The sequence below is a fragment of the Euleptes europaea genome, chromosome 15 (genome assembly GCF_029931775.1).
Source record: "Euleptes europaea isolate rEulEur1 chromosome 15, rEulEur1.hap1, whole genome shotgun sequence".
Lineage (NCBI taxonomy): Eukaryota > Metazoa > Chordata > Lepidosauria > Squamata > Sphaerodactylidae > Euleptes > Euleptes europaea.
Genome location: NC_079326.1, coordinates 40,853,052 through 40,880,156, shown reverse-complemented (window position 1 = coordinate 40,880,156; position 27,105 = coordinate 40,853,052). Strand labels below are relative to the sequence as shown.

The following is a 27,105-nucleotide window of genomic DNA, read 5'->3' as shown; positions in this document are numbered from 1 at the left end:
GATCAGTTCCCCTGAAAGAAATTGCAGCTTCAGAGGGTGGACTCTATGGCATCACATCCCTGCTGTGCTCCCTCAGCTCCCTAAACGCCACCATCCCTAGTTTCTGCCCCCAAATCTCCAGAAATTTTGCAACCCAGAGTTGGCAGTTTTGGGCCCTTCTGAAAAAGGATGTTTTGCTCTTGGTAGTTTCACACAAGTGCCCATGCTGATCTAGGAACAGAGGGCCAGATGTTGTGCTACTATAGGTTGAGTATCCCTTATCCGGATCTCTTGGGACCAGAAGTGGTCCGTATTTTGGATTTTTCCGTATTTTGGAAGTTTTGCATATAGATAATGATACCTTGGCTATGGGACCCAAGTCTAAACACAAAATTCATATGTGTTTTATATGTACTTTATACACATAGTCTGAATATAATTGTAAACAATATTTTTAATAATTTTGTGTAGATTGAACCATCATTGGCACTGCTGAGGGCCTGTGAGTAATGCCTGCATGCCAGCTCAACAGGTCCGGTTTTTGGATGAGTCTGGATATCGGATGGCCGGATAAGGGATACCCAACCTGTAATTATATATTCATTTAGAAACTCTTTATGCCACCTCTTTGGGAACCCGCCAGACGCGGCTTACATAATATTAAAAAAATACAAACAAAACAAAACTGATAAAATTCAGCCCAGCATAAAAACATAAGACCATAAAAAACAGACCACTGACATCTTAAAATAGTGGTTTCCTGACTAAAATAGCATTACAAGACCAACCCCTTCAATAAAGCCTTGGTGAACAGAAACATTTTGGCCTGGCTACTAAAAGAAGGCACTGTAGGCACCAGGCAAGCCTCAAGGGAAAGGGCATCCCATAGGTGAGGTGCCATTCCTGAAAAAGCGCAGTCTGAGGTTGCCACCAGCCCTACCTTTGAAGGCAGGGGCAGAGAGCAAGGCTAATGAGGCAGGTCTGAACTGGTGGGCTGGACAATATGGGAGGAGGGGGTCCTTCAAGTACCTTGGCCCCAAGCAATTTAGGTCTTTAAAGGTAAGAACCAGAAGAAATGGAGGAGGAGTTGGTTTTTATATGCCAACGTTCTCTACCCACTTAAGGGAGACTCAAACCGGCTTACAAACACCTTCCCCTCCCCACAACAGACACCCTGTGAGGTAGGTGGGGCTGAGAGAGTGTGACTAGCCCAAGGACACCCAACTGGCTTCCTGTGTAGGAGTGGGGAAACAAATCCAGTTCACCAGATTAGCCTCTGCCTCTCATGTGGAGGAGTGGGGAATCAAACCCGGTTCTCCAGATCAGAGTCCACCGCTCCAAACCACTGCTCTTAATCAATACACCAGCACTTTGAATTGTGCCCAGAAACAAATAGGCAGTACTACTAGCTTACTGTTCCCTTTACAACACAATCCTTAAAAAAACCCAGGACTAGAACAATTATGTCCGTCTGTGTTAGTTTACATTTTATGTCTTGGGCGGGGAGGGGGGGTAAACATTCTTAACTGTATCATTATCATATTGTTATCCCACTAAAGAGCCCACAAGAAAACAGAATTTGTACTTTATCCCCACATTGACTCTGTGATAGTTAAAAATGAATGGTTGTGATTGGCCGGAGTTTAACACAGGTCCTCCTTGTCAGCATCCACCACTCTGTACACTGATTCCCTTTACGATACAGAACTACTTAGGTTAACACATACCCCCTAGATACCTCAGGATACTGGAACACACAGGATATAAATATGTTAAATAGAATAGAAATAGAATGTGCATCAGTTTATGCCTTTTCTTCATGCGGTGGAGGTAATATTTCTGGAAGACCTTTATTGGTTATTCTGGATAATCAAATTGGATTTTTTAAAATTAGTTTATAAAAGGTGAGTTTGTTACAACTGACATGAGACAATGTAGTATAAGACAGACCTGTAACCAAGTGTATTTAAGGTTTTACAAATCATGCTTATGAATAATCCAGTGAGTGTGATAAATATATGTTCATTAACTACAATGACTGCAAACAGTTTTACACTATTCATAGTGCATTAGCCATATGGTAAATGATATACCTTTAATGCAAATATTGGGCCCAGTCCTAGAGGATTGATAGAGCCCCTATTTTCCTGCTAAATTGTTTCTGAAGTTTTTTTCCCTCTTCTTCACAACACATTCATTTCTTTAGAACTGCTGGTGAATATATCCACAATTGGCCATAATCTAATTATGCAAAATTGTTTCAGCAATCTCTTTTATGAAGACCACGCTACAGATTTTCCAGATCCATAGACTACTCTGTGCCTTTCTTTCTGTGGGTGCAGCATTTCAGAGCTAGGCTAGAGGATAACCTAAATAATAGCTGTGTGTTTAGATTTTCTATCTTCCATAATGCCTGTGGAGAACTTTCCTCTTGCCATGATTTCATAATATCCTGAATTATCACTTTTCTTCAGCGCTGGCTGCCAATGATCTAACGTGTTGACAGGAGAATGCTGAATAATCTAATGTCAGTATGAAGTACTCTTCTAGACATTATAGAAGAACATATGGGTGACACAGGAGCGAGGTTGTTTTCAATAGCAACTGCATATTTGGTGTTAACGTGTAAGTTTGGCTGTCCTTTATTCAATTGTGAGGACAGGGGAGATGACAAAGCTTTTTCATTACATTTTCAGTATGGTCTTTTATACATGGCCGTTTCCCTCGCCCCTCCAACAACTTCGGGTCTGTTTTGATCATGCATGCTGTTTCCGACCATCAGAGGTCACCTTCTCTCCCCTTGCATTTCCCCGCGTTTTCAAATTCAAGATTAAACAGGTCCCTGAAAACACAGGCAAAATGCAGGGGGAGAGCGAGGCGACCTATGACGGTCAGAAACGGCATGCATGATCAAAACAAAGACCCAAAGCTGTTGGAGAGGTGACAGCAAGGTAAACAGTCATGCATAAAAGGCCTATGTTTCCCAAGTACTTGAGGATAACAGGATATACACATGATGTTTTCCTATACAGAGGTGATGATTATATAAGAAAAAAATATTAGAAGCATTCCTAACATTCTGCATTTCAATAAAGTTATTAAAATTCCAGTTATTAAAACCCAGATTTCATTAGTGATCTTAATATTCAGTTCAAAACCAGGTTTTTTCATAAATACCACATTACTTCTCTTGCAAAATTTTTGTGATGCTCACCAGCAGTTATAAGGATTGCATTTTACTGAGAGGGTAGACTATACTGCAACAGCAGTAACATTGAAGGGTTGAGTTCATCCATTTCGCTCTGTTTGGTTGTCAGTGGAAGGCGCCTTGTGCTGGAACAGCACCCCAGTGCTCATGGAATGAAATAGTCAGGTCCAACCCAAGAAGGAAAACATGCCACCGAGTCACAACAGACTTGTGGCGACCCCATCCACGGAGCTTTCCAGGCAAGAGTGCAGCAGAGGTGATTTGCCATCGCCTTCCTCTGCATAGCAAGTCTTCCTTGGTGGTCTTCCATCCAAGTATTGACCCTTTTAAGCTCCCAAACTCCAGCTAAGCTGGGCTATCTGGGCTGTCCAAACCAAAGTGTATTGTTAATGTACTTTGTAGCATTAACCCCTTGACCCTTTTTCTTTCAAAATTGTTACTTGAGGCGTTAAAAATACTATACCTGATATGTTCCAGAAGTTGATTTGATTGAGCTACAAAAAAGCTGTTTTCGGTGGTGCTAGAGTTGCCAGGTCCCTCTTTGCCACCGGCGGGAGGTTTATGGGGCAGAGCCTGAGGAGGGCGTGGTTTGGAGAGGGAGGGACTTCAATGCCATAGAGTCCAATTGTCAAAGTGGCCATTTCCTCCAGGTGAACTGATCTCTATCAGCTGGAGATCAGTTGTAATAGCGGGAGATCTCTTGCCACCACCTGGAGGTTGGCAACCCTACGTGGTGCTCTAGTTGTTGAGGTAATCTTTCCTTGTTAGTGGGAATGCAAATAACAAGCCATGGTTCTTCTGTCATCCACCTTGGTCCTCTTGGGCAGAATGAGACTACAGTAATAGTTGCATTACTCAGCTTTTCATAAAGCAGATGCTAGATTCCAGATCCCGACTGGTGTAGGGCTACAGTGTGGGGTATGAAGAAGAGAAACCCTGGGTCAAGTTTCTTCTCTGCCACAATTATCATTGGTAGTTTTGACAAATAGCTATCTCCCATCCTTAGTCAGTTGCACAGCAAGGTAAACCCATGGAAGAATGCCCTTAAGTTCCTTGGATGAAAATGGGATATATAAATGCACAGCTCTGTTTCGGTTGCATTGACATCAGCATGATGGATGAAGCAAAACAGCACTTCCAAGACGGTGCGTCTAGTTTGAATAATCAAAGAGATTTTGGAGGAATAGAGAAGGTTGGTTGAAAGGCAGCTTCTGGGATTCAAAGGGGATTCTTGCGCTAGCAGAAGATACTTCTGCTCTTGGGGGGTTGGGTCCTGATTTCTTCTGATTCTCCCCTTCCCTGCAGCCTCCTGCTTTACTCCCCATGTTGAGAGCAGCTTTTCAGGGGGCAGGAGATGGGAGGTGGAAAAGATCTGTTCCACAAGAAGAATTTGGCTTGTGGTTCTTAAGAACCAGCTCATACTTTGTAGACATTCATTCTCTCTTAAAGGATTCTCTCTCCTTCTAAGTGACTCAAACGGTACATTTGGGGGGTTTTTACTGCTAGAAGGCAAGAGTACTTTTTACTGCACTTGGGCAGGGCAAGATTCTTTGGGGCTTAGCAGATTATCAGGACCATGCAAAAGGAGCCTTGTGACACCTTAAAGACTGAACGGATTTATGCAACATGGAGCCCACTTTGGCAGATGCATCTGGTGAAATGAGCTCTACAAAAGATTGTGCTCCAGTACATCCAGTACATCTTTCCGAGGTTGGTAAATTGAGTACCCAGCTTGCTGGGGAAGGCAATGGCAAACCATCCCGTAAACATAGTCTGCCTAGTAAATGTCGGGATGTGACGTCACCCCATGGGTCACTGATGACCAGGTGCTTGCACAGGAGACTACCTTTACCTAAAAGTGAGACAGTTAATGGTGGAAACCTTTAATCAGACCAAGCCTAAGGGCAACCTTGCTGGAAAATCAGCCTACAGCATCGGGCAAAGGGACCAGGATACCACCATGGTGAAACAATGGCGAGGAGGGCTGCTGATATGCTTTTGAGTCTCCTGCAAACATGAGGTAAGGTTCCTGAGAATCTAAGTCTTAGGAACTGGAGCTGTAGCACTAATATTTGATGAGACGCAATGAGCTGTTGAGAGCCATCCCCAAGGGCTCCAATTGTGATTACATCATCCCCTTAAGTCCCTTTGCTCAGTAGCCATGCCCACTGCACTACATGTTCAACACAAGATGAATCCAAGTCCCTTATGCCAAGGGGGGACGGGGGAGACAGGAAGACCTATCAGTCATTGCTGCTGTGCTCCTGGGAGCCTTCAAGAACACTGGTTCCCTGGTACAGAGAAAAAAGAGAAGCAATGGGAGAATTTAACAGGGGAATTGCTCTGCTCAATGTCCAGAGGAGGCAACAAAGATGGTGAGGGGTCTGGAGACCACGTCCTATGAGGAAAGGCTGCAGGAGCTGGGTATGTTTAGCCTGAAGAGGAGAAGACTGAGAGGGGACATGATAACCATCTTCAAGTACTTGAAGGGCTGTCATATAGAGGATGGTGCCGAGTTGTTTTCTGTTGCCCCAGAAGGTCAGACCAGAACCAATGGGTTAAAATTAAATCAGAAGAGTTTCCATCTAGACATTAGGAAGAATTTTCTAACAGAGCGGTTCCTCAATGGAACAGGCTTCCTCGGGAGGTGGTAAGCGCTCCTTCCCAGAAGGTTTTTAAGCAGAGGCTAGATGGCCATCTGTCAGCAATGCTGATTCTATGACCTTAGGCAGATGATGAGAGGGAGGGCATCTTGGCCATCTTCTGGGCATGGAGTAGAAGTCGCTTGGTGTGTGTGTGTGGGAGGTAGTTGTGAAATTCCTGCATTGTGCAGGGGGTTGGACTAATTGACCCTGGTGGTCCCTTCCAACTCTATGATTCTATGAATTTGCCCATATATTGCCAACTCCTTCCCAGGCAAGCCCGAGGCTAGTAGTTGCTTGCAAGGTATGTACGGCAAGTAAACTGTAGCTACAAAGCATGTGCTTGCTATGGCCCCCTTGAGTATGGAGGGATGCAAAGGCCAGTGTAGTCTTCTGCAAGGGCAGTGTTCTGCAAGGGTGGATGGGGACCTTTACTACCGCGGTGTGCGAGCACACACATCCATTTCCTCCTCAACCACTTTGAGCTGGAAGAGGAAAGTGTAGGGTTGCCAGGTCCCTCTTCACTACCAGCAGGTGGTTTTTGTGGTGGAGCCTGATGAGAGCGGGGTTTGGGGAGGGACTTAAGTGCCATAGAGTCCAATTGCCAAAGCGGCCATTTTCTCCAGGTGAACTGATCTCTATCAGCTGGAGATCAGTTGTAATAGCGGGAGATCTCCAGCTAGTACCTGGAGGTTGGCAACCCTAGGAAAGCGTTATGTAAGTACACGTATTTAATCCAAAATTGCCTGCTCTCATCTCTGTAAACAAATATAGACAAAGGGAAGACAACCTTTTTGGTCAGAGTGCCAAAAAAAGTGTAATACCTATCTGTGAAAATGCTGGTGCACTGCCAAACACAAGTGTGTGTCAGGGGAGATAAGAGTCATGTTTGGCCAGGCACAATGAGAACAAGCCAAGCTCCATCGGCACTACCTGAGCCCCAGGCTTGCTTGCCTCAGCGCAGTGGCAGATCTTGTGATGCAATAACAGGCATAAACCATGCCCATTGCCTTCTGCCAGGCCTCAGGGGCTCACCTTCGTTGTTTGCAGAGAGAACCAGCCAAATATGCTAAGCAAAATGCTAATGTATGGCACACATAACACAAACTACCTACCCCAGCTATAGAAGAAGAGTTGGTTTTTATATGGCGACTTTCTCTACCACTTAAGGAAGAATCAAACCGGCTTACAATCTCCTTCCCTCCCCCTCCCCACAACAGACTTCCTGTGAGGTAGGTGGAGCTGACTAGCCCAAGGTCACCCAGCTGGCTTTGTGTGTAGGAGTGGGGAAACAAATCCAGTTCACCAGATTAGCCTCCGCCACTCAAGTGGAGGCGTGGGGAATCAAACCCCGTTCTCCAGAGCAGAGTCCACTGCTCCAAACCACTGCTCTTAACCACTGTGCCGTGCAGGCTCTATAGATTCTTCCTTGCAAAAATTCTTTGTCAAGAGAATTTTAAGAAGAGCCGATATGGTTTAGTGGTTAGATTGTCAGACTAGGATCTGGGAGATCCAGGTCTGAATCCCCACTCTGCCTTGGAGGCTTGCCGGGTGACTGGGCCAGTCACACACTCTCAGTCTAAATTACCTCACAGGTTTGTTGCGAGGATGAAGTGGACAGGAGAATGGGCAAAGCAGCTTTACGTCCTCCATTGTGGAGAAAGTAAGGGGTATAAATGAAGTAAATAAATAAATCTCTACTTGTCTCTTATTATAGCTCTGTGTTTTGATTATTTTGTGTGTGTGCTGTCTAGTGACAGCTGACTTATGGCAACCCCGTAGGGATTTCAAGGCAAGAGACGTCCAGAGGTGGCTTGCCATTGCCTGCCTCCACATCACACCCCTGATGTTCCTTGAAGGTTGTCCATCCAAATACTAACCAGGGCTGATCCTGCTTAGTTTCTGAGATCTGATGAGATCAGAACACTGAGGACTGGCGTGCCTAGAGTTTTCATCACAAATCCAAAATTGCCCTGAATTGGATCCAAGTGGGTCAAACGTGAAGCTTATCTTGTGCCAGGTATACTTGCCCTGCCCATGTTTCCCATTTCTGGTGTTACAGCTGCTGTAAACCTAGGATTTTTTAAGTATTGGTTTTTTTAAGCAACATATAAATCTATTTTTTATTTCTTCTGTTTCTCAAAAGTGACAAAATGCATATCCTTTCCTTGCGTTACTTATTTAAAAAGAGTGCTATTTAACACATGATGTTGCTTCTACAGAGCAGGCTCTGCGGCTATATTTTTCATTGAATTAGAAGCAAGATGAAGGTTAGATCTGACTAAAATCAAATCAGGAATAGACGGGAAAGTGACAGCTCTGCTTACTGTACTCTCAGCAAATATTTGAAATGGGTCCTCTTGGGGCGCCTTTAATATACAGTGCTTACAGTTTTTGTGTTTGCTCATGCATTAATGAAAGCTCATTATTTCAGCTTTCATCGGCATGTGCGAGAATCGATATTTTCTTGGTCTCAGATATTAAGTCTTTCCCGTGATTTCCTAGCACAGAGAAAGAACAGCTTATCTGAGACATTTCGACTCAGGCTTATCTGAAAATCTATTTTGTGACATTCCGAAGCTTTCTTGCCATGTAATGTGCAGAAAAGGAGTGCCATCTGTTAATAAGATCAAATAAAGTGTCATCTCCGCCAACCTCCGTGCTTTGTGAAATTCCGGAACATCAAAAAATTAAATGGAGACGTGCTTAGTTTTGGAGGCAGATGTTGAATGCAGATAATTCGTTTTCTGCTATGCTCTTGCATTCAAGGGCGTTTGAAAAATAGGGGAGGGGCCTTAGTTGGATGGGAGAGAGCATGCTTTGTAGAATCAGAATCAGATTTATTGGAAGGGCATATGCCAGTACAACATTTGTATCATCTATTCAGCATGCTTTGTATGCAGAAGGTTCAGTCCTCGTCATCTCCAATTAAGAGGATCTTAGGTAACAGGGATGGAAAACAGCTCCACCGAGAGGCTAATCAGACATTAATACTTTCCACATGTAAACTTTGTTTATTATTTATTTAAGACATTTTATCCTGCCCTTCCTCCAGGGAGCTCAGGGTGGGGTCCATCTCCCCCTCCCCCTTTCCGTTTTAACATCACAAAAGCTCTGTGAGGCTGAGAGAGAGAGAGTGGGTGGTCCGAGTCACCCAGCAAGTTTCCGTGGCAGAATGGGGATTTGAATCTGGGTCTCCCAGACTCTGCTCTGCCATTCTTACCACTACACTGTGGTGTTCAGTCTATTTATGGCCACTAGCATAGAGTCAACCTGGGAGGAAGACACTTCTAAGCTCCTCGAAGGAAGGTAATGCTTGTCTGATCGCATAGTGTTGGGAAACTTTAGTGTATGTAGCCTGAGACAAAGTTACAAGCTGAGATGAATTCTCTAGGAGCGGTGGCGCTTGAATATAATAAAAGAAGCCCTCGTCAGTCAGACCCATTTAGTCCAGCATACTGTTTCTAGAAATGGCAAACCAGATACCCCTGGAAAACGTACAAGCAGATCATAAGACAGTTCTTTCACACTATTTGTCCCTCAGAGACTAAAAGGGCTAACGCGCTTACTGTTTGAAACGTTTATTGAGACGTTTTATTCATTCATGATCGCACTTCCCCCCTCCCTTTGGGGGTGGAACCGTTTTGCAGTCGTGTAATCCCCGTGGTTTCCAAAAACACTTATAGAGCGATGTTTTTCCTTTCTCCGTTTTCCAGACGGCTTCCCCCAAAGTGCAGATAAGATTGAGATGCTGTTTCTTTCTCCACCCCTCTGTTGTCCACACCCACTGTGTAGCCCTCTTTCCCTCCGGTGGCCATGTGGTTTTTTGTTTTAAAACAAATGCACTTGGAGTAACATTGGATCGTTATGTCTTCTTCTTAAAAAAAGGGATCAGGCAAGTAATTTAAAGCCAGCAAAGAAGCGACCCATTCTCCACCAGGTCTCCTTTGTTTCTGTGTTACAGACGAGGCTCGGACAAGGCTGTAAAGGAAATTTGTTGCTTTTGTTCTTCTGATCCCCCCTTCCCTTGAGAGCTGCAGGAGAATGATTGTTTCTGAGTTTCTTCTTTCTTTTCTCCCCCCCCCCACCCGTTTTCCTCCTGGTGCAATATCCCCAAGGAAAGATCTGAATGATTTCCTGCTTTTTGTCCCTTTGCATTCCCGCAAGAACTAGAAGCAACAGGGGAAACATGAGCCTATCCTATCTTCCTGATGCACTGACGATCCCACACAAGCACACCAAAATGCCGAGGGAGGTGGAGGGGAACGCAAGCAAGTTACGTGGTGCTCCCTCCACGCCCCCTTCTCTCTTTTGTGCGCTGTTTCATTGGAGGTGCGCTCTGAAAGCAAACGTTTCAGAGAGGTTAGAATGAGCAGAAGTGCAGGGGGGAAATAGGAAATCACATCCAGCACGATTGCTTTTAAGATGTTTTCCATACATTTCCCAGCTTGGGTGCGATAAGCCCCTAACTCAAAGACCTGAGTATGGCGATTCCATTTTGCTATCATGGCTTGTACTATCGCCTCAATTAATCTGTCTATTCTAGACACATTCTCCAAGAATTTGTGTAAGCATTTCCTATTGTTCTTGAATTCTTCTATTGTATGTAGGTTCCAAGGGATATAGCTCAATCTAGGCAGATCTCAGAAGCTAAGCAGGGTTGGTACTAGGAAAAGAGACCACCAAGAAAGACTTTGCAGACTCTGCTTCTTACATGCCTTGAAAGCCCCTTGCTAGGGTTGCCATAAGTCAGCGTTGACTTGGCAGCACTTTACCCACGCACATATATAGGTTCCAAGCATAATAGAGGCAACTTCAATAGACTCTGCTTCAACCATCTTGCCACGGCCTCTAAGCACATAGCCAGATTTTCCAGGACACTGTCCAGCCATCCATCAATGGATATATCTAGGTGTCATCTGCATACTGATGACAACCCAGCCCAAGCCTCCTGACTAGCTGGGCAGGGGGGGGGGCATATAAATGTTAAAAAGCATAGGGGAGAGGATCGCCTCCTGTAGAACCCCACATACCAAGGAGTTACATGGCAAAACCTCCACAATTGCCACCCTCTGTCCCCGGCCTTGAAGAAATGAGATCAAGCACTGTAAAACTGTCCCACATATTACAGCACCGGCAAGACAGTGGGTTAAAAACTCATGGCTGACCATGTCAAACACTTCTGAGAGGTCAAGCAACAGTGCTGCCCCGCCCCGATCCATATGCTGCTGCCCCGCCCCGATCCCCAATCTCCGTAGATTGTCCATGAGGGCGACCAGCACAGCCTCCGTCCCAAGGCCAGGCCGGAAGCTGGACTGAAATGGGTCCAAGGCCGACGTGTCCTCCAGGAAACGCTGTAGCTATTCTGTCGCCATTCTCTCAACTACTTTGCCCAGGAATGATAAGTTCGATACCCAGCGGTAGTTGGCAGGATCAAGTGGATCCAAATATGGGTTTTATAAGATTGGTTTCACCACTGCCTCCTTCCGTGTTCCTGGGAAGATCCCTGAAACCAGGGACAGATTAATAATGTCTCCCAGCAATTACTGCTGCTGCTTAGACTATCTAATGGTTATCTTTATAAAATTAGTTTGCAATGATGTATACATGTATTGTTTTAGAAACTCCCCCTGTTTAATCATTTTGTGAACTGGCTGTTAAGACAAAATCCAAAGAACCTTACCTTTGAATGGGAAATTCATACAAAAAACTTTGGAAGCCCAGTTTACTCCAACATTTATGTACTTAGATACTCAGCAAGATAGATACTCAGCAATCTATTTTTCCAAAGTATTTCACTAAAGTATAATAATCTGGAAACAAATGTGCTGGTACAAACAAATCCTACACAGAATCCTCTGAGCTGTGAGCAGGTGACCCATCTACACATCAACTCACTGTGGGAAGGGGAGGATCACTGGGATGGGGGTGTACATACAGGCATTTCCTCTGTATGTTTGCACTGTGCCCAAAGGGCCGACACACTTGTGCCTATTCTCCCTCCCCGTATGGGGAGTCAGTGCACAGACAACTCTGCATAGGGCTTGAATCTTCACAGAATCAGGCTCTTCGTGAACAACAGGTACTTATACAATGACCATTTCATAGCACTAAATCTAGATTCTTCACACAATGCATAGTTAAATTGTGGAGCTCCCTGCCCCAGGATGTGGTGATGGTTGCTAACTTGGAAGGCTTTAAGAGGGGAGTGGACATGTTCATGAAGGAGAGGGCTATTAATGGCTACTAGTCAAAATGGATACTAGTCATGCTGCATGCCTATGCTCTCTAGTATCAGAGGAGCATGCCTATTGTTTGGGGTGCAGTAGAACACAGGCAGGATGGTGCTGCTGCAGTGCTGCTGTTTGTGGGCTTCCTAGAGGCACCTGGTTGGCCACTGTGTGAACAGACTGCTGGACGTGATGGGCCTTGGTCTGATCCCGTATTGCTTTTCTTATGTTCTTGTTTGTTTGTTTGTTTGTTTTTCATATTTATAGCCCGCCCTCATTCCCAGTCCAACCAGGCTCAGGGTGGGTAACCTTTAAAATCACATAAAATCATAAAACAGCAATTAAAATCCAACAATTATAACATCTATAAAACAAGATGGCATTAAATTAAGAACATAGTAGCCACTGTGGGCTGGACAAGCAGATAGGGTTGCCAACTGGATCCCAAGATGCATAACAATTAGGGTTGCCAACCTCCAGGTACTAGCAGGAGATCTGCTAATTCAACTGATCTCCAGCCGATAGAGATCAGATCGCCTGGAGAAAAATGGCCACTTTGGCAATTGAACTCTATGGCATTGAAGTCCCTCCCCTCCCCAAACCCCACCCTCTTCAGGCTCCACCCCCAAAATCTCCTGCCGGTGGCGAAGAGGGACCTGGCAACCCTACAAGCAGATGAACCCCCACCGATGACAGTTGTGAGGGGAGATAGGGAGGCCAGCAATGATGGAAACTTGTGGCTGCCCTCAGTTATAGGTCTGGCGGAATAGCTCCATTTTACAGGCCCTGTGGAACTCCTTAATGTCCCGCAGGGCCCTGATGTCACTTGGAAGACTATTCCACCAGGCTGGGGCCAGGGCTGAAAAGACCTGGTCCTTGTCAAGGACATCCACACTTTGGGCCGGGGACCACCAGTAAATAGTTGTTCATAGAGCGTAGAGCTCTCTGAGATAACAACCTTGTTTGCTTGTTTGTTTTTTACTTGTTTCCACCAGATTGTGGCTTAAACGTTCACAAGCAGTGTTCCAAGATGGTCCCCAATGACTGCAAGCCAGACCTGAAGCATGTCAAAAAAGTGTACAGCTGCGATCTGACCACGCTAGTGAAAGCACACTTCACAAAGAGGCCAATGGTTGTAGATATGTGCATTAGGGAGCTTGAATCTAGAGGTAAGGCATGTTTCCTGTGTTTGGTTGCCTTGCTTGTAATCCGCTTAATGAACCTGGATCCACTGAGGTTTGAACTGAATGGAAAGTCAAAGTAGTTTTGTTTGCAAGGGCCGGTTTTCCTTGAGCCACTGATATGTAACATTGTATTGATACAAAAAACGTTACATCTGTGCCCCCATATTGGTGCTGCTGCATGCAAAAATATTATTTGCAGTGCTTTTGGATAATATTTTTCCTGCTACTGAAGATCTTCCTGTGTTAATTTGTACAGATGTTCCTCTTCCCCTTATATTTTTTTGTGAAAAACAGGCAGTAAAATAGGCATTTATATCTGGGCTCCCCAGTAATTATGCATTTCCTCCTCTGTTTCCCTCTCTGTAATAATGACTCTTTGCGAGAATATTGCTCTTATGATATTTAAATACACGCGAATCAATTTGACTATACTGATTTGAGTGGCTTGTTTTTAAATTCTATTGCAATTTGGTGACAATTTCTATGTTCCAAGGCCCATTATCATAAATATGCTTATACAAAATGTCTGGGTACTGGTCATAACAATGTTGTATATTCAAGAATGAGGGCTTGCTGTTAAACCTTGTTTAGAATGAGAAATGAGGTTTTAAAAACCCTGCTCAGATTTATATGCGTAGCTATGGGCAAAGATCCTAGTGGTCAGAAAGATAAATATTGTTTAATCTAACATTGTTGCTGTTGTTTCTTCACTGAATAGGACTCAATTCTGAAGGACTCTACAGAGTGTCTGGATTCAGCGAACTAATTGAAGATGTCAAAATGGCTTTTGACCGAGGTGTGTTGCTTTGCTACGAATGTTACATTCAGTTGGAGGGGCCGTGGCTCAGTGGTAGAGCATCTGCTTGGCATGCAGAAGGTCCCAGATTCAATCCCCAGCATCTCCTGTTAAAGGGACTAGGGAAGTAGGTGATGTGAAGAACCTCTGCCTGAGACCCTGGAGAGCCACTGCCGGTCTGAATAGACAATACTGACTTGGATGGACCAAGGGTCTGATTCAGTATAAGGCAACTTGTGTTCAGTATTTTGGCTGGAATCCAACATCCAAGTGGGAATTGCATGTGTTTCCAGAACAGCAGGCCCAATTTCACACAAGTCACTTATGGACCTGAGAACCTTTTCAGAAGCAATTTACAATATGGAACTGGGGTGTGGGAGGCAGCCTGCTGTTCAAAGGGGGACATGCAGGCCTAAACTAGTTTTCCAGAGTCCAATTATTGCAAAGGTGGTCAGTACATAGAGTGAACTGGCCTTGACTGGGAAAAGTTGCAGTTTTTGAGTTTGAAGGAAGCCTTTATAACATGAAAAAATTCAGAGCCTTTCAACTTTTCCTTCAGGAAAAAAAGATGGAGACATGTTTCATCAATGTCAGCATGGGATCTTTGCCTTGAATATAGGGTTGCCAACCTCCAGATGATGGCTGGAGATCTCCTACTATTATAACTGATCTTCAGCCGATAGAGATCAGTTCACCTGGAAAAAATGGCCGCTTTGGCAATTGGACTCTATGGCATTGAAGTCCCTTCCCAAACCCCGCCCTCCTCAGGCTCTGCCCCACAAATCTCCCACCGGTGGCGAAGAGGGACCTGGCAACCCTACTTGAATATCATTTTAGCATATCAGAAATTCTCATTACAGGGTTATGAAGAACATATATGAGGATATTTTTAGTTATTACTTCCTGCTGACCTTGGGAGGATCGGGAGGTTTATAAGGGGCAAAACCTAACTGCCTAAGCCAGTGATCTTTTAGGAGTTAAGTTGGCCCTTGAGGACAATGGTGACACTCCCCTCTCCTTGAGAGCCAGTGTGGTGTGGTGGTTAAGAGTGGCAGACTCTAATCTGGAGAACCGGGTTTGATTCCCCACTCTTCCACGTGTAGCCTCCTGGGTGATCTCGGGCCAGTCACAGAACTTTCTTAGCCCCACCTACCTCACAAGGTGCCTGTTGTGGGGAGGGGAAGGGAGACTCCTTACGGTACAGAAAAGCAGGGTATAAAAACCAACTCTTCTTTCAGCCTTCTCTGTTATTCTCAGTTTTGATCAATAAGCTTACTGTGACATTAGCATGTTGTGCTTTTTGAGGGAAAACCGCATGATGTAGGATGGAGAGGAGAATGTGGCAGTGTGCCAGCTGCAACCTCATGCTAGCCACTATGTGATCTCTATATGTATCATATGTACAAACTATGGCTTTATTGAATCTTAATATATGGTGGTTTAACCTTTCACATTTGCTAATAGCATATCCTTCTGCATTCTTTCTCCCTCCCCACCCTCTTTTACCACACAGATGGGGAAAAAGCAGACATTTCTGTGAATATGTATGAAGATATCAATATTATCACAGGTGCACTTAAACTATACTTCAGGGATTTGCCAATTCCACTCATCACATATGATGCCTACCCAAAGTTTATAGAATCTGCAAGTAAGTTTGAGATAACATCTTTTTTCCACATGAAGTTTTTGTTTTTGCTATTAGTGGTTTAAGTTGTCTTATTCAAGAACCAAGTTGCCTTGATTTTCTCCTGCGTTTCATTTCATTAACTTAAGGGGATAAACAGCTGATATGCAAAGGGGTTTGCCTGTTGTCGCTTTTGAAGTCTGCAGAAAACAACTTTTCAGTAAAGGAATTCGGTATGCCGAGTTCCATTCCATATAAATACATGTCTCTGTCGGAGAAGCTATTACTACCAGTGCTTGAAAACAACATGCGTAGGACAGATAGTCATGTTGCAGGATTCCATATCAGTGGCACTGAAATGACTGTAGAATTGTAGCCTCAAAATTAAAAACAAAACAAAGCTGTCTACACATTTCTAAACACCATGTGGTTTAAAGCAGGAGATGGATACAAAGTAGGTACAGTGGTACATTATAGAGCGGAACATTATAAACGTTTTAAATAAACAAATAAATAAACATTGGGGTCTACCTCCCATTGACAAAAATGCCACGCAGTCTCTTGCACTTCAGAAGAGTCACCTGAGTCATTTGTTAATTTAAGCTTAAATGTGATGATTTCTGTTTCAGAAACTATGGATCCTGATGAACAGCTGGAAATACTTCATGAGGCACTGAAACTGCTGCCACCAGCGCACTGTGAAACATTACGGTATCTCATGGCGCATTTAAAAAGGTATGGGACTTAGAAACATCAAACTGACTCGTGTGTGTGTGTAAATTCATATTTATCAACCACTTTTTACATCACCTTAAGATAGATTTTGTTTGACTTGGGTAGATGATACCTGTTGATGCAAGCTAAGCCAGAAGATGTGTGTGTAAATTCACATTTATCAACCAACTTTTACATCAGCTTAAGACAGATTTTGTTTGACTTGGGTAGATGATACTTGTTGATGCAAGCTAAGCCAGAAGAAATGGCTTATCACCATCTTCACTGGGCATATAGTAGAGGGACACTTAATGTCTGGCACCAGTAAATCCTGTGGTTTGCAATCACATCATCATCATTACAGGAAGAAGGCCTATTTGAGTCAGACTGTTGGCCTATAATTGTGATAGGGCTGTGTAGAATATGCTGGATCACTGGCTAGATGCATGTCCTCTCTCTGTCCCTTCTGGACACTGAAATAAGGACTGGGGAAGACGTCTCTGGGAGGGAGGTTCTTACTAGGGCTGTGCAGCATTTTTTTCAGTATTTTTCGACTTCGGGTTTATCAAACATGGAAATTTCAGGTTAATAAACCCGAAGCCAAAAAATACCAAACCTCCCAAATCTTTCAGATCTGCCCCGTCGGCCTTCTCTGGGATCCGGAGAAGGCCGGGGGGTGGATCTGAAAGCAATCTACCCCCCCTCCACCGCTTCTCCAGAGCCTTGGCGCGGGCTGGATTGGTGTCAGATCCATCCCCCCAGTCTTCTCTGGAGTCTGGAGAAGGCCAGTGGGGATGATCTGACACCAATCCACCCCATACCACTTCTCCAAGAGAAGTGGGGGGCGATGGCAGCAGGATCGAAGCGGCCTAAATAATGCTGACTTTTGGTTCCCTTTATGGCTGACTTTTGTTTATGTCAGGTGTTTTTTACATTTCTGGAAACCAATATGTATACCCCTAGTTCTTACTTGCTTTTCAAAATGAGCATCTGTATGTACGTTCCACCACCCTCTGGAGAACAACTGAAGCTTATCCCTTTTGATTTCTGAGCAGGGGAGCCCTTGGGATCAGCTATTTCACATGGGCCTGTGTGTTATATTCCACCTAAGAACCAACGATTGTCCTTCTTAGTGAATTCTGTCTGGTTTAGGACTCATTTAGTCAGTTAATATTTTTTTTGTTTTAATGTTGATTTATGTGTATTTGCCTAGAATTGGTCATTTCTCAGTAAATCTATAATAATCTATTTTTTGCCTGGACACTCAAGGCTTTAGGACTATCCTCGAAGCTTGCTTAATCTATTTGATGTATTTCTCTACTTCACTGTACTTTTCAGGTGCTATTAGGCTGTCCAGATGGCCTAAAGGTGATATTGCATAAAGACAGAGGTTGAAGGTATACAACATCCTGAACAGGCTTGTTAGCGGCATTCTCTGGAGATTTGGGGGACCCAAAAAACACAGAGCCTCCTCATTTCTACCAAGTACATTTATCCAGCTACAGGAAGATCTGAAGCTTGAGGGTTCAGCTTCTGTGGACCGAGATCCCAGTGTTTGTGTAAATTTCATTGGGGCCCAGTTCAGAATGGAAACACAGCATGGGAAGTGGGCAGTTAAGCCTTCCCTGTGTACCATTCTCCCAATCTAAAAGTCAAGCACCTTTACATCCCATGAGAGAGTTAAGCTTGTGCTTTGCTGTTTCCTGATAAAATCATTACAACTTGAAAAAAAAGTTTTTTAAAACTTAGGATGTATCATCAGAGAAGAAGGAGAAGACTGAGAGGGGATATGATAACCATCTTCAAATACTTGAAGGGCTGTCATATAGAGGATGGTGCCGAGTTGTTTTCTGTTGCCCCAGAAGGTCGGACCAGAACCAACGGGTTAAAATTAAATCAGAAGAGTTTCCATCTAGACATTAGGAAGCATTGTCTAACAGTTAGAGTGGTTCCTCGGTGGAACAGGCTTCCTCGGGAGGTGATAAACTCTACTTCCCTGGAGGTTTTTAAGCAGAGGCTAGATGGCCATCTGTCAGCAATGCTGATTCTATGAACTTGGGCAGTTGATGGGAGGGGGGCATCTTGGCCATCTTCTGGGCACTGGGTGTGTGTGGGGGAGGTAGTTGTGACTTTCCTGCATTGTGCAGGGGGTTGGACTAGATGACCTTGGTGTTCCCTTCCAACTCTATGATTCTATGATCAGGCCTACCTTAGTTCTCTTTGATGCTTCTTTCTGTTTCTTCATCAAAAGACAATGAAACACTTGGGCCCTATTGATAGGTGAGGAACTGGTCATCACAGACATCATTTCTACTAGATTTTATGATTTAGAAATGAGTTCTATTTTTTAAATATATAGGAAAGAGCCTACCGCAAAAATGATAGAAATGCAAACAACACTGCTGAAAACAAAAGAAAGGGGGGGGGATGAAAAAGCTACAGGATGGGAAGCTGAATGTGCCAGTTTTGTTGTGCTTCCAGGAATTCTGGGAGGGCAACCAGCTTTCTAATGAGAGGAACACAGAATTTTCTCAGGCATACCTGCATGCAAGAAGTCAACCTTATGTGCTTCAGCTAAATTCAAGTCCAGTAGCGCCTTTTATCTTTTTATCGGCAAGCTTTTTATCAGTGTTGTGGTGAGGGTGTTAATGGAGTTCTTGTTTTTGAGTTTGGATGGTAAGCCAGCAAATTAATATATCTGGAGGCTCTATAAATAGAAGCTGCTGAGCCTTGGACAACTTCCAGACAACTTCCACTGACTAGCCGCTCTTGACTGCATCGCAAATATCTGAAAGGGTTTTATTTCACGCAGGAGACTGGAATAGTGCCTTAATGGGGGGAAAATAATTTTCATGTTTTGTTTTTATAATTCATCAGTTACCTAGCAGTGGATATTTAGACCATTATCAGTATGCAGAAAGAGATTTATTTTCAGTTATGAATCAGTAATGCATGTTAGAGCTGTTTTTCTAATCTGCTCACAAACTAATTTACAAATGGAAATCTGTTTTAATGAGAGAAATAATTAATTGCCTTAAAGGAAACCAAAGCTTCTCAAGACAGTAGTTTGTAGCTTATTCCCTTGAAACAGCAGCTGGAGAAAGGAGGGAGTCCTTCTTAATGTATAACTAGTTAAATACAGGAGGTGGCATGGTATGGCATAGCCCGATCTCATTAGATCTTAGAAGCTAAGCCGTGTCGGTACTTGGATTGGGGCACTGCCAAGGAAGACTGCAGAGGAAGGCAGTGGCAAACCACCTCTGCTTCTCACTTGTATTGAAATCCCCAAGCTGGTGTCGCCCTAAGTCAGTTGCAAATTGATATCACTTAGCTACACACAGCATGTGTGTATAGATCTGCTTAAATGTGTACATCTGTTGTTTATGGTAAAAAATTCTAAACTGTATGTGGTATTTTTAACTGTGGTTTCTTTAGGGACACAATTATATGCTATCTAGACCCATCACATTACATTTTGCTATTTATCTGATGAGTAGGGAGAATTAAGAAGAGTAGAGAGCCAGCGTGGTGTAGTGGTTAAGAGCGGTAGTTTGGAGCGGTGGAGTCTGATCTGGAGAACCTGGTTTGATTCCCCACTCCTCCACATGAGTGGCGGAGGTTAATCTGGTGAACTGGATTTGTTTCCCCACTCCTACATAAAGCCAGCTGGGTGATCTTGATATCACAGCTCTCTCAGCCCTACCTACCTCACAGGGTGTCTGTTGTGGGGAGGGGAAGCTGGTTTGAGTCTTCCTTAAGTGGTAGAGAAAGTCAGCATATAAAAACCAACTCTTCTTCTATTCTTCTTCTAGAGACACAAGTCCACAATCACTTATGGACTTTCAGTCTACACCTTAATGTATCTGTAATGACATATAGCCTCTCAACAACCCTGTGGGTTGGCTTAGACTAAGCAATAAATGATGTGCCAAGGTAACTAATAATATGTATTTAATTTAGTACACTTTTATCCTGTCCTTCCTCTGTGTCACTCAAAGCAGCATACATTGTTTTTACGTTTTATCCTCACAACAACAAACCTGTGTGGTTGGTTAGACTGAGAGTAGACTGAGAGTGACTGGACCAAGGTCATTCAGTGAGATTCCATGGCAGAAAGGGGATTTCAAGTTAGGTCCTCATATCCTAGTCTAGCACTCCAACCACTACACAACACTGACTCAGCACATAATTAACTAAAGGCTGGTGCACATAACCCCCTAAAGGGAGACAGCTATTTATCCTAGCACTTGTTGGTGATATCAAATATTTTAAATAGTTCTTACAATGTAAACAAAAATAAATATGGTGGACTATATGGACACAAGAAGCGACATTATCCTAAAGACTGTTGGTCTCCATAAATCAGTATTGTCTACTCTGACAGCTGCTCTAAAGTACTCGGGCAGGGAGAGATCTGTCCCAACACTGGGAATCTTTAATTGGAGATGACCATAAGAAGAGCCCTGCAGGATTAAATTTAGTGGTCCATCTAGCCCAGCATTCTGTTTCACACAGTGGCCAATGTAGGGTTGCCAGGTCCCTCTTTGCCACCGGTGGGAGGTTTTTTGGGGCGGAGCCTGAGGAGGGTGGGGTGTGGGGAGAGGAGAGACTTCAATGCCATAGAGACCAATGGCCAAAGCGGCCATTTTCTCCAGGTGAACTGATCTCTATCGGCTGGAGATCAGTTGTAATAACAGATCTCCAGCTAGTAGCTGGAGGTTGGCAACCCTAGGCCAATCAGTTGCTCTGGAGGCATAGAGGCCTAGGCCTGTCTCTGATGCTGCCTCCTAACACTGGGATTCAGAAGTGCGCTACCTCTGAATTTGGAGGTATTAGGGACTGAAAATGGAATTTAACCATCACTCAGCCACAATCTCTCACAAAATTAATGTGAGTTTAGCTTTAATTCTATGTTTCCTTGTAACGGGTCTCCAGCCACCACCTCCTGTTTTGCTCTCTCACTCTGTGTTGGACGGCTTAGGTTCCACCTCTCTCTGAGAGTGACCATGGTCCAAGAACGAATTCCAACAGGCAATTATTAGTGACAAAAAGGCATGCAGCTTTATTAGCAGAGAACAACCCTTTACCCATTCCAATGACCTTAGTAAGATGGGAAGTCGTCTCTGCTCCGTGAAGTCACACCTTCTGTCGGGCAGCTCTTCCTCCTCCTCAGGTGATTCTTCTCACTGGAGACCCGAGCTTCACTCTTGTCTGGAGCCCTCCCTCTTTCAGCGGAGAGCGAAAGCAGATTTATTTTCCCATCACCAGGTGCTCATTATTTACAGTGCTGTGGGGAAGTTAACCCCCTGATGCCCTGAGATTGCTCTCACATGGAGAAGGGCTGCACTGATCACCAACTACCTCCTCGTGATTACAGTAGTCTTCCGCAGTTTCCACTACACCAGTGGGAGCTGACAGACTGTTGGTGAGAGGCTGATGGTTGAAAACCCTTAGTTCTGTTCAGTGACAGTTCGACCTGCTGAGTAAAGGAGCTGTAAGCTCAAAACGCAGAACAGGAGCCTAAAGCTAACTGGAAGAAAGTCAACTTGTAACAAAGAGTTCTGAATGCCTGAATAGAGCTATGGTTCAAAGGTTCAAGTGTAAAAGAACTTTGTAAGAGGACAAGGTGCGGTTTAACTACCTTAATGACAACCTCAGCTTCCCCCTCAGTCCACCTTATGGCTACCGTTTTGCAGTGCAGCCTTTCCTCAAGTCTTGGAGGCCCCCATTCCCATCTAAACAACCCTGGGAATTGTAACTTGGGGTTGGGGAACTCTAACGCTATCTTCTCAGCAGCCTCACCGAACAAGATCTTGCGGGACTATTTGCAGGAAGCCACAACAGTTCGTTTGTTCGAAGCTGGCATTAATTTCCAGCGCCTTGAGTTTTCATTTTTGTGATCACGGGATCCAGGGAGTTGTTAACCATATCCTCCATTATAACCGTCGCCACCTTCGTTACAGGGTAACGCTTCATGAAAAGGAGAATCTCATGAACGCAGAAAACCTTGGCATCGTTTTTGGACCAACGCTTATGCGATCGCCAGAGCTGGACGCCATGGCCGCCTTGAACGACATCCGTTACCAGAGACTTGTGGTGGAGATGCTTATAAAGAATGAAGATATTTTATTTTGAACTTCTGGCCTGCGAGGTGGTGTGCGCACGAGAGTGTTTTTTAAAAAATGGACATTGGCGAAAATTCCGCGGATGATGAAGGAATATTTGGAAGTAATTGAGCCAGCTGCCCTAGCTGAATTCCTTAATGTGAGGTGTTGTTGTATGAAAGATGCTTAATTGCGTTGCTTCTGTGGCTCCATTCCAGACAATGCTGGGGAAAATTTAAGACATTCTCTACTTTCCTGTCCTAGTAATTTCAGTGTTTCTTCAGGATACAGGAAACCTCGAGCTTATATGATCTGCTCCCTGCTGTCCCGCTTTTGCGCGGCTTGTGCTACAAAGGATACAACAAACGAACAGCACTGCATCTGTGTTCTGGAGTAGTCTGTGGTTGTACTTTTGGCATGTTTCACAGTGTAACTCTGTTGTGGGTTCGTTTTTATGTTTTGTATAGGTTTCAGAGAGGAAATCCGACTGTGGGTGAAACAGAGCCTCTAGATGTTAATTCACTGTGTTATTCTCTTTCCTGCTTTGCAGGATAATTTCATCTTAGGTTCTATAACTTTTTGGGGGTTTTGGTAGTACATTTTCTTGTGCCAAAAATGATTTCGAGTGCCACTTTTAAGTAATGCCTGTTCTTATGGCTCCAGTTGAAGAGGGCAACATTGAATGAGTGAAGATGGATTTGTTGTTGTTTTTAAACTGTCGTTTTGTATTTTTATTGGGCATGCATATTAATTTATTAAAGTTTTACCTTAGAACCTTATGAAATCTTGCTACGTTTTTTTCCAGCGTAAAGGTAAAAAAGGTAAAGGTCCCTTGTGCAAACCGGGTCATTCCTGACCCATGGGGTGACGTCACATCCCGACGTTTACTAGGCAGACTTTGTTTACGGGGTGGTTTGCCAGTGGCTTCCCCAGTCATCTTCCCTTTACCCCCAGCAAGCTGGGTACTCATTTTACCGACCTCGGAAGGATGGAAGGCTGAGTCAACCTTGAGCCAGCTACCTGAACCCAACTTCTGTTGGGATCGAACTCAGGTCGTGAGCAGAGCTTGGACTGCAGTACTGCAGCTTACCACTCTGCGCCACGGGGCTCTTCATTTTTTCCAGCATACCCTCATATTATAATTTTGAGATTAACATCTCAATCCTGTACATGTTTACTTGGGCAGTAATTTGCTTTGAGGCTGACTCCCAGATAAGTTCATAGATCTGCAGCTATAGAGTTATACATGCCTAAACCCATTAATGGCTTGGATCTCACATTAAATCTCTAGTGATGGAAGGGATTTCCATCAGTGAAATGAGACTTCCTCGCTTCCCTGCTCCCATAAATGCCCCCTAAAGTGCTATTTCTGCGGGACAAGGGATGCCCAAGATCAGCATAAGGGAGGTCTGCAGCAGAAGGGGAGAACTGGGGAACATCATGCACAGCAGCAGTTTTCTGCAAGATCCAAGCCAGTGATCTTGGGTGACAACTGATTTATAGCAACCCCAGCAAGGGGCTTTCAAGGCAAGTGAGAAGCAGAGGTCATTTGCTAGTGCCTTCTTCTGAAAAGACTTCTTTGGTGGTCTCCCTTCCAAGTATCAACCCTTGCTTAGCTTATGAGATCTGATGAAGTCAGGCTGTACAATGCTGCCTTCCCTTCCCTGGTGATTTTAAGTACATCTAATTTTTATAGGATCAGCCTGGTCAGGCCTTTATCAGCCTTGTCCATCCTTTGCATAAGGTCCAGCACAATGGGAGATTGCATCCTAGTCCCTTTCCCTGGATGTAACATTCAGTAGCATTCAGTTAAATCCTCTGTCACCTGGGGGTGATCTCCTGCCATTGATCTGGCACATCATAATACTAACCAAGCCAAACAATAAGGTAAATTTTAGTGGGTTGGCAAAATGTGGCTGAGCTTCATGAATTTTCTCCAGTTGCCTTGCATTCAGTACCAATTTAACGGGGACAGCCTAGTCTCCTGCTTTTGCTGATACCTAGCTAAAGCCACCAACGTAGAGCAGAAGAATCTAATCTGGAGAACCGGGTTTGATTCCCCACTCCTCCACATGAGTGGCGGACGCTAATCTGGTGAACTGGATTTGTTTCCCCACTCCTGCACATGAAGCCAGCTGGGTGACCTTGGGCTATTTGTACTCTCTCAGCCCCACCTACCTCACAGGGTGTCTGTTGTGGGGAGGGGAAGGGAGGTGATTGTAAGCCGGTTTGAGTCTCTCTTAAGTGGTAGAGAAAGTCGGCGTATAAAAACCAACTCTTCTTCTTCTTTAACATGGAGCTTCTATCTGCACCAGCACCTTGCCAGGATCCTGACAGGCAAACTGTCCATTCTTGTTCCAGAGTGTTCCTGTGCTTACCACCATGTTCTCAGTGCCATGCAGAGATTTCTTGGAAAAATTAATCCAAATTGTTGTTTAGACTTTGAATAGTTCAGTGGTGACCCCAGCAAGTTCCCTCTCCACTCTTCATATCATGGGCAAATTACCTGCAGTGATGCATTTTTCATTTTTGTTATGAGTGATTTAGCAAATTAGGCAAATTAGTTGCTGTCAGTTTTTCCACAATCCCTTGGTATAACAGCCTTTTACAGTTCCACAAGTGGGCCCCCGCAAAATTCGTGGGGGGATCCCATCTCCCCACCCCCACCCCCACTCACCTTCCAGCTCAGCTGCAGCAGAGCTCCACCCCCACCGCGGACGTGGCTCCCTGGCACCACTGCAGATGGGCCTGGAGCGGAACCTGGCTCTGCCGGTGCAGCAGCTGCACATCCCACACAAGGCTGGGCCAGTGGGAGTCGGAAGCAGGCGTGCCAGGCCAGCAGGGATCAGAGGCAGGCACTCCATGCCCTGCCGGGTCAGTGGGGGTTGGAGGCAACTGCAAAAGGTAGGTGCGTTCTTGGCGCATGCACAGGGAACTCTATTTTGTCTTGGGCAGAATTTACCCCCCCCCCATTTATTTAATTTTAGTTTTCAGATTTTTCTGCAAGCTTGGGGAATATCCCAAGTTTGAAGAAACATCTATTTGGGGTACGTGTGGATTTAAGTATCCACAGTTAGGGAGCACAGTTGGGAATTAGATATATAGATGTAACCTCATGTAGAAATTATCACTGACAAGCTTTGACAAATTTCACAGTCAAGTGGATAGAGTTTGATTAAGTATTTCAAAAACGGTCCCACTTTCTCCATTTCCCAAGGAGTTGTGTGTAAGGATGTGAGACAAAATCTATTGGGGAGGAGATCAAGTTCTTGCACAGCTTTCTACCTATTTATTTTATTCATTTATACTCTGCCTTTCTAACCTATTGATTATTTCACAGGGTCATCGTGAGGGTGAAATGGAAGAGGGGTAGAACCATGTCTGTTGCCCTGAGATCTGGGGTTTCAGGCAGAGGTCTTTCATGTCACCTACTACCTGGCATCTCTAGTTAAGGATCAGGTAGTAGGTGACATGAAAGACCTCTGCCTGAAACCCCAGACAGCTTCTGCCAGTCTAAGTAGGCAGCACTGATCTTGATGGACCAATGGTCTGATTTGGTATAGGGCAGCTTGGAGGAGAGTGTTACGGATACCATGGACTGCCAAAAAAATTAGTGGGTTGTAGATCAAATCAAGCCTGAACTGACCCTAGAAGCTAAAATGACTAAACAGGCTATCGTATTTTGGTCACATCATGAGACGACAAGAGTCACTGGAAAAGACAGTCATGCTAGGCAAAGCTGAGGGCAGCAGGAAAAGAGGAAGACCCAACAAGAGATGGACAGACTCAATAAAGGAAGCCACAGCCCTCAATTTGCAAGATCTGAGCAAGGCTGTCAAAGATAGGACATTTTGGAGGAATTTCATTCATAGGGTCGCCATGAGTCGGAAGTGACTTGACGGCACTTAACACACACACACACACACACACACACAGTTTCTTGTGTTGGTTCTTGTGGGTTATCCGGGCTGTGTAACCATGGTCTTGGTATTTTCTTTCCTGACGTTTCGCCAGCAGTTGTGGCAAGCATCTTCAGAGGAGTAACACTGAAGGACAGTGTCTCTCAGTGTCAAGTGTGTAGGAAGAGTAATATATAGTCAGAAAGGGGTTGGGTTGAGCTGAATCATTGTCCTGCAAAAAGTATCCAAGGTAATGTGCTAATCATTGTCCTGTAAGTATCAAGATAATGTGCTAATGAGGGTGTGGTATGTTAATATGGAACCATTGTATCCTGAAGTGATCTGATAATGTGTGCAATCCAAAGCTAATCTGCATGGCTATTGTTGACTGTAGTCTTTGTTAGTCTGGAGGTTTTCAGGACAGGAAGCCAAGCCTTATTCATTCTTAAACTCTCTTCTGTTAAAGTTGTGCTGATGTTTATGAATTTCAATGGCTTCTCTGTGCAATCTGACAAAATAGTTGGTAGAATTGTCCAGGCTTTCAGTGTCTTGGAATAAGACCCTGTGTCCTGTTTGTGTCAGTCCATGTTCAGCCACTGCTGATTTCTCAGGTTGGCCAAGTCTGCAGTATCTTTCATGTTCTTTTATCCTTGTTTGTATGCTGCGTTTTGTGGTCCCGATGTAAACTTGTCCATAGCTGCAGCTTCTTGTGTATTCATGTG

The 27,105-nt window shown here is 44.3% G+C and overlaps 1 protein-coding gene across 1 annotated transcript in view; it reads left to right on the top strand.

Moving 5' to 3' along the window:
• The window catches only part of CHN1 (chimerin 1), a 143,466-nt gene extending 120,198 nt beyond the window's left edge, over nucleotides 1-23,268 (top strand). Inside the window, exons 9-13 of the mRNA XM_056861362.1 lie at nucleotides 13,055-13,228; nucleotides 13,962-14,039; nucleotides 15,553-15,690; nucleotides 16,296-16,401; nucleotides 22,344-23,268. Coding sequence (XP_056717340.1) covers nucleotides 13,055-13,228; nucleotides 13,962-14,039; nucleotides 15,553-15,690; nucleotides 16,296-16,401; nucleotides 22,344-22,515 — 668 coding nt within the window. The 3' untranslated portion in view covers nucleotides 22,516-23,268. The remainder of the gene's footprint in view (nucleotides 1-13,054; nucleotides 13,229-13,961; nucleotides 14,040-15,552; nucleotides 15,691-16,295; nucleotides 16,402-22,343) is intronic.
• Nucleotides 23,269-27,105: the final 3,837 nt, after the last annotated feature.